The sequence below is a fragment of the Oncorhynchus clarkii genome, chromosome 6 (assembly GCF_045791955.1).
Source record: "Oncorhynchus clarkii lewisi isolate Uvic-CL-2024 chromosome 6, UVic_Ocla_1.0, whole genome shotgun sequence".
Taxonomy (NCBI): domain Eukaryota; kingdom Metazoa; phylum Chordata; class Actinopteri; order Salmoniformes; family Salmonidae; genus Oncorhynchus; species Oncorhynchus clarkii.
The window spans coordinates 77,829,757-77,837,604 of NC_092152.1; the positions used below are offsets into that span (position 1 = coordinate 77,829,757).

General features: G+C 45.7%; 1 protein-coding gene across 2 annotated transcripts; it reads left to right on the top strand.

Moving 5' to 3' along the window:
* Positions 1 to 566: 566 nt before the first annotated feature.
* LOC139412242 (hepatocyte nuclear factor 6-like) lies at positions 567 to 7,848 on the top strand. 2 transcript variants are annotated; one of them, XM_071159079.1, is made up of 2 exons: positions 567 to 2,085; positions 5,797 to 7,848. In XM_071159079.1, the coding sequence occupies exons 1-2, from the start codon at positions 942 to 944 to the stop codon at positions 6,159 to 6,161; spliced, it is 1,509 nt and encodes a 502-aa protein (XP_071015180.1). In that variant the 5' UTR covers positions 567 to 941; the 3' UTR covers positions 6,162 to 7,848. The 2 variants fall into 2 exon arrangements, with proteins under 2 accessions (XP_071015180.1, XP_071015181.1); XM_071159080.1 differs by having other exon boundaries at positions 841 to 2,070.

The following is a 7,848-nucleotide window of genomic DNA, read 5'->3' on the forward strand; positions in this document are numbered from 1 at the left end:
ATTGCTACAATAATCCTCTATTAGGGGACTTTGTTGGGATCCCATTTTAGCTTTATTATATAAAAATAGAGAAACAGCATGATGACATTTGGTTCAAGATAGGTGGTGATTATGAAGGACACGTGTGTGAATATAAGGTTTTGAATACTGCATGCACACTGTCATGGTCTAATCACACACGCACACGCGCGCACCTCATTGACGAGTGGAGAATGAACCCGGAAGTTCACTTCATTTGTTCTGCATGACATGTTAAGGAGGCTCCAGAACAATATTGGATCAATAGGTTTTTATTTGTGTTGAAATACAATAGGCTCAATAGGCTCCATTGAACGTGTAAATTATAACCTAGTAAATAATATTAATTAATTTGTGATTCAATTATTTTATTCCAATGGGTGTGTGAGAGGGGGGGGGGGGTTATAACCAGCAGGTATCTTAATACTAATAACTGACGTCAGAGCAGTGTGTGTGTGTGTGTGTGTGTGTGTGTGTGTGTGTGTGTGGTGGGAGGGGATGGAAGGTCGCCCGTGCGCATGTGTGTATGTTCGGGATCGGCAGCGGTGAAACGGAGGTGTGGAGAAACCGAGCAGCACGAGAAAAGCCACGGAGAGAGAGATGGCGCAGGACCCGACCGGAGCGCAAGGACAGGCGGGGGGGCTCGAGACACAACCCGGAGGAAGCAAAAAATAAAATGTTGTATCAATAAAACGAGTCTAAAAGGGAAAGAAAAATATATAATCGGAGGAAAGAAAATAATCAACAAAGACAAGAGGAAGAAACACCAGCCATAAAAAGGATACAAAAAACGTTCATCAACCAGGATTCAGGAGACAGAACAAACCAACAGACTGGGAGGGAACTTTCCCGCCGTGAGGACTCTGGACTGTTCTGTGGACATCCATCCATCTCCCAGGTCACATAGATGGTCGCCAAGCATTATGAACGCGCAACTGTCCATGGAGAGCCTCGGCGACCTGAGCCATGAGTCTGTGGCCGGTCCAGGAGAGCTGCTAGTCGGCCACAGCCCACACCCCCGCCCGGGTGGGGGCCGAGGGCTGGCGCACCGCTCCATGGGCATGACGAGCCTGTTAGACGGGGGAGAATACCACTCCCACCACGGACACAACACTGGGCACCCCGGTCATCACCTGCACCCCGCCATGAGTATGTGTGAGACCCCCCCTGGAATGAGCGCAAGCACCTACACCACCCTCACACCTCTCCAGCCTCCCCTACCCCCCATCTCCACTGTAGCAGACAAGTTCTCTCATCATCACCATCATCATCATCATCCACACCACCACCATCCTCATCATCCTCATAATCATCATCAGCGACTCCCTGGTAATGTCACCGGCAGCTTTACGTTTATGAGGGACGAAAGGGGGCTGGCGCCGATCAACAACCTCTACTCCCCATACCACCACAAAGACGCCCCTGGGATGGGACAGAGCCTCTCCCCACTGTCTGGCTCTGGCCTGGCCGGCCTACACAGCTCCCAGGCCGGCCTGCCTCCCTATGCCCACCCCGGGGTCTCAGCCTCCATGCCGGGGGAGAAGATGCAGTTGACTCCCGGTGGGTTCGAGGCTCATCACCCCACCATGCTGGCCAGACACGCAGAACAGCACCTCACCTCCTCGGGGAACATGCTCCATATAAACGGCCTTCATCACCACCACCCTCATGCCCACCTCGGAGCCTCGGGGCACGTCCTGGGCCACGGGAACCCCCGGGACAACAACACCCAGAGCCACGCCTCAGGGCCCGGTGTTCAAGTCCACGGGGTTGGTGGTGGTGGCGGTACCGACGGCAATTCGACGGGTCAAATGGAAGAAGTAAACACCAAAGAAGTAGCACAAAGGATCACCACAGAGCTGAAGCGTTACTCCATCCCCCAGGCTATCTTCGCCCAGAGGGTGTTGTGTCGGTCCCAGGGAACACTGTCAGATCTGCTCCGGAACCCCAAGCCCTGGTCCAAACTCAAGTCCGGCAGGGAGACCTTCCGCAGGATGTGGAAGTGGCTGCAGGAGCCTGAGTTCACACGCATGAGCGCGCTCAGGCTCGCAGGTGAGCGAACCCTCGGTAATACCTAATTCATTTTTATTTCTCTTTCTCTCTCCCTTTACTCTTTATCCATAGGGGGTATTTAAGATTGTTTGGTGCTCGTCATTGTAACAGTAGGCCTATTGTCTGCAGCTGTCTTGAATCTGACATTGGAGTAGCCAGTGGTATGACAGAACTGAAACCTCCCTCTGGAATTTCCTGCAGTTGAATTCATCATTGTCTTTGTTGTAATCTCTGTCTCTTGGCTTTTTCCATTCTATAAGATAAGGGCCCATGTGTCTATTCACGCGCGCGTGTGCGTGTGTGTGTGGGTGGGGGTGGGGGGTGTTTGTGTTTGTGTGTGTGTGTGTGCGTTGGTAAGGTGATCTGGGACTAGAATGAGATTATTTTGCCCAACTCATCAGCTTTTTGTTGTTCCCAACAGAGTCCACGCGAGTCCATGTAAACAAAGTCCACGCGAGTCCATGTAAACAGAGTCCACTCGCGAGAGAATAAGAATCAAGTTCTAAAAAATATTTTTACATCATGAAAATATTAATTTGCTGCCAGCACATGTAGTAACATCCTCAAGCTGGGCATTTCAGGGCTGAGGGATGGAACATATGCGGAAAATAGTATAACAGAATAACAATATAATATAATACAAGATTTTCCAGGATCAATATGACCATTATTTTAAATCTTGAGGAAAGCTTATGGAAACTGTGTCTTTGGCTGCGTTGACGCACTTAATTGTGTTTCAGTGAGTGTGTTTTTGTCTTGGAGCTAAACTCGTTAGGAGGCGTGACGCGGGGCTGACTCTGGGTTTGTGGTAATTAACTGATAGATAGCTCTCTATTAATTTGTCCCCGAGGACCCGAGTCAATCCGCCTGAACCGTTCTAGCGGACACACACACGGAGCCACGCAGTCGCCAGCATACAAAGGAATTGCTTTATGTCTAATCAATGACGCGCTGAGGCGGATGGGTTTTTGGCTTGTGAAAAGTGTGAGGCTGAAAGTGTGTTAAATCGCCATTGATTATTTGCAGCGTGTGTTTGTGTGTGTCATTAACAGTATATATAACCATATATATACCATGTCACTTTACATTTTTTGTGACTTAAATAGACGAATAAACATGTTGCAGTCCAAACGCAACTCTTGATCTTTCGATGCAGGTGATTCAAAATCAGGGTATTACTTATTATAAGTCTGTTGACGCACGCCAAGCACATTTGTATTGATCCATTAGAATTAGAACCAATAATCCCTTCCATCTCGTGAGCTAAGGGGAAACATTATCACTCAGGACAGAACAAAAATATACATTTCCCGGAATTGTTTCAGTGAATTCATGAATGTTAGGTAGTACGCCTGTGTTGTTCTATTTAGCCCTGACACGCGTTTATAAAAGTCAAAAGTAAAAGAACACATTTTTCATTAGGCTTATTGTGTTGACTTTTTGAGTGGGGGGATCATTTTGGCAGTGTCTCCCTCTTCATTCTATTTGAGCCTAATTTCACTTCCATAAAACCTCAACCACAATATATGTCGCTATTGCATCCATGCGCATATATATTTTATTTCTCCCTAATGAAAGTATATACATATTACTTTATATAACTTCGACCCGAATCATAAAGGCTTCGTTGTGAAATACCTCTCCTAATATTAACAACGTTTCAGATTCTGGAAATGTAGAATGTCTGTAAACAGGAAAAGGAAGCCCGTACCCGAACATATATCGATCGGTTCTCGGGTGAAATGTGTGTGTGATCGGCCTACTAAGAACTAAAATAGAAGATTGATATTGATTATTGAAATGTGGCTTATTCCATTTCCCCATGTTACATCATGTATGCCTGGCGGTTTTCTCATGTCACCGAGGCCTATGCCTGCCGGTAGGCCTACTCATATCATTAACCTATTTAATATTGAATTGATATATTTTTTTCACGAATTGGAAATGCAACGTATTACATGTGAAGTGCGTTTAAAATAATCGAGCATAATGCAGCAAAAACGCATTTCCGTTGTGGTCCTCTGCTTTTGGCACGATGTTGTTGAAAAGTTGCGTGTATAGTTCCCTAAATAATTCCCTAAAAGCTTATTGTACATTCTAGACCTATACACTCCCTCTCACACTCATCAATTAACCTAATATTTAACCTAATATTAATTTTGCAGCAAATACAGAAAAATGTGTTTTCTTAAAGCAATTGTAAAGGTTCAGGCCTGACATTGCACCTGCCGATAATTTATCTCAATCGTTGATTCTGACATTATCATTTTGTTCGTTAGAAATTCGTTCACCTTTAAGCCTATTATATTCCTGTTTGTGAAGTTTGCGCTTTTCTATATTTAACTAGGCAAGTCAGTTAAGAACAAATTCTTATTTTCAATGATGGCCTAGCAGTGGGTTAACTGCCTTGTTCAGAGGCAGAACGTCAGATGTTTTAACTTGTCAGCTCGGGGATTCGATCATGCAGCCGTTCGGTTGGTAGTCCAACGCTCTAACCAATAGGCCACCTGCCGCTCCAAAATAGGATGTTATTGAACATATTTGGAATAGGCCTAATTAAAAATAATTGTCAAACTGAGTTAATCGGCTCTTGGATTCGGAAAAGGGGCTATTCATATTTTGTATTTGTATTTATTTATACACAACACACACACCGCTGCTGCTGGTACAGGAGTGTGTGTAGTCACGTCATAGGCTACCTCAGTGTGGAGTTATCTGCTTAATGATTGTCAGACGGGCAGAGCTGTGTGTGTGTGTGTGCGTGTGTGTGTGTGTGTGTGTGGGACCAGGGTGATAACGAGCCTGGGAAAGCTCCCAACCTGTCCGACTACCTGTCTGTCTGCTCCGCGCGGTGGCTGCTGGGGTGTCACTGTGGCCTTCAGCACGTTGATTTATAGCGCAGCAGATAGGATAGAGCTCCACACACACACACACACACACACACACACACACACACACACACACACACACACACACACACACACACACACACACACACACACACACACACACACACACACACACACACACACACACACACACACACACACACACACACACACACACACGCACACAGAGCAGATAGGATGCCAACTCAACTCCACACGGAGCGGTAGCTCTCTGTTAATGGTTATCTAGGGGTATCTCTACCTAACTAGGCTAATACCGCTGCTATCACAGAACACACACAGACCTTTCTGTGAATTGTTCATTTCATAGGCTCGAATATCAATTATCAACAACACGCACCTGGCATGCAGATCCATCTTGCTTGTTTTGCATACATTTGTAAGATGGTAGTGAAATACCCTTGGTCTAAGAAAAGATGGTCTAAGATCTATATTAAATAATCTATCTGGGACAGTGACTGTCAAGCCGATGTCCTCCAGCTAAGTAGAATGAATGGCTTTTGGTCGAATTCAGCGCTGCTACAGCTGTTTGACAGCTCACTACTGCCCTCTATCGGTAAAGTCTCGATATGCAGGGAGAGGCCTACTTACCGTGTGCTTCAGCACCACGGTCAGCGGCAATTGTTTTCAGCTGTGAGCTCCGGTGGAGGTTATTATGAGGCTACCCGTGTGTGTGTGTGTGTGTGTGTGTGTGTTATATTCCACGGTATAGATGATTGTGTGCTGTAGCCTATTGTTGTTATACAGTGTTGTATACTGTGTCAATGTTGTTATGATGTAGTTTGTTATAACATCTCTCTTTCTCTCCCACCCTTAGCGTGTAAGCGCAAGGAGCAGGACCATGGCCACTGTAAAGTTGGTGGTGACCGTGGCGGCAGCGGTGGCAGCAGCGGCGGAAACCACAGCGGCAGCAACCACAGTGGTAATGGTGGCCACTCCAAGAAGCCTCGGCTGGTGTTTACCGACGTACAGAGAAGGACCCTCCACGCCATCTTCAAGGAGAACAAGCGTCCGTCCAAGGAGCTTCAGATCACCATCAGCCAGCAGCTGGGCCTGGAGCTGACCACCGTCTCAAATTTCTTCATGAACGCACGCCGACGCAGCCTCGACAAGTGGCTCGACGACAACGGAGGCTCCACCCACTCCGCTAATTCCTCCGTCTCCACCTGCAGCAAAGCCTGAGGAGGAGGGACTGGAGGGGGAGAGCGGGCACAGTTTTGAGTTGATTTAACTTGGAAAAAATAAGTTGCCACGCTGACTTACAATTTTGAATTATGTCATCTCAGGTAATCAAGTGTTGAGTTGACTACATTTTATATTAGATATGGTGTTAAAGTTTTTAGTTAGCGTGGAGACTTATTTTTTTCTAGTTTGAAGCAGCCAAGATTTTTTACTGTGTATGGGGAGACAGACTGACAGACTCAACCTCGGTGGAAAAGCTTTACAATGTAGAAACTAAGGAAAATACCTATAAACAGCGTTTTGACCTTAAAGCCTGTACTCTAACACTGCTATTTATAGTGTCCAAAGAAAAAACAAACCAAAGACTTCTTTTGACCTGCTTTAAAAACTCTGTTCTGGCATTCTACCCAATCACTGATCTCACAGCTTTAATACCTCCTGCCCACAGTCCTTATCTTTGATCTGACTGGTCGGTTTGAGAGAGGGCCTCTGGATGGACGTTTAATCAGCCTATCAGCTGTGTGGGTTCTGACCAGTGGACGGAGATCCTGTGGGACGGGTCAATCAGCTTTGAGGAGGAATCTTACAGGTGCCACTGGAATGTTCAGCAGCCATTTGGATTGGTCAGAGTTTCTGTCCATCAGGACAAACAGACATTTGATTGGTCACAGTTTTCTGTCCGTCAGTAAACCCCAGACACTCCAGGTAGAAGCTGCCATAAACGGATCTAGGTTCAGATGACCTTGCCCCCAATCCTATCAGTAACCATTAGTAGGATGAAATAAATATTGTTTCTGACCCGGGATCAGTGATTAGGGGGGACTTCTACCTCCTTCACTGGAAGAGCAGACAGGGGAGGGGGGAAATCGCCCCAGTAGGAGCTGCTAACCATGACCCATAACCCCAGACCCATTCCGTAGTGCTTTCTTCCTGTACTGTTGAAACAGTACAAATGAAAACCAAAGCTTTCTCCACTCCAGGGCAGGTAGCCTAGACTGTATGCAGTTATAATACCAAATCACTTTGACAGAATCACAGCAAGAAGTACAACCAAAGAATAATGTCTTATATTTTGTAGCTGATGTTGTAAAGAGTATTTTTAAAGACCTGAGTGTGACTGTTAACACTCTCCTCTCCTCCTATCTCTCCATCTATCCTCTCCTCCTATCCCTCCATCTCTCCTCTCCTCCTATCCCTCCATCTCTCCTCTCCTCCTATCCCTCCATCTCTCCTATCTTCCTCTCTCTCCATCTCTCCTCTCCTCCTATCCCTCCATCTCTCCTATCTTCCTCTCTCTCCATCTCTTAGTGGTGGAAAAAGTACCCAATTATCATGCTTTAAAAAAGTAAAGAAACCTTCATAGAAAAGGACGAGTAAAAATGAAAGTCACCCAGTAAAATACTACTTCAGTAAAAGTCTAAAAATATTTGGTTTTAAATATACTTAAGTATCAAAAGTAAATATAATTACTAAAATATGTGAAAGTGAAAGCAGAAATAATTTCAAATTCCTTATATTAAGCAAACCGGACGGCATCATTTCCTTTTCTTTTTTATTGACGGATAGCCAGGGGCACACTGCAACACTCAGACATCATTTACAGATAGCCAGGGGCACACTGCAACACTCAGACATCATTTACAGATAGCCAGGGGCACACTGCAACACTCAGACATCATTTACAGAT

Bases quoted from the DNA above. Each gene is read 5' to 3' on its own strand.
- LOC139412242 (XM_071159079.1), top strand. From the start codon at position 942: ATGAACGCGCAACTGTCCATGGAGAGCCTCGGCGACCTGAGCCATGAG. The intron at 2,086-5,796 runs GTAATACCTAAT...TCCCACCCTTAG, and splicing joins CGCAGGTGAGCGAACCCTCG to CGTGTAAGCGCAAGGAGCAG.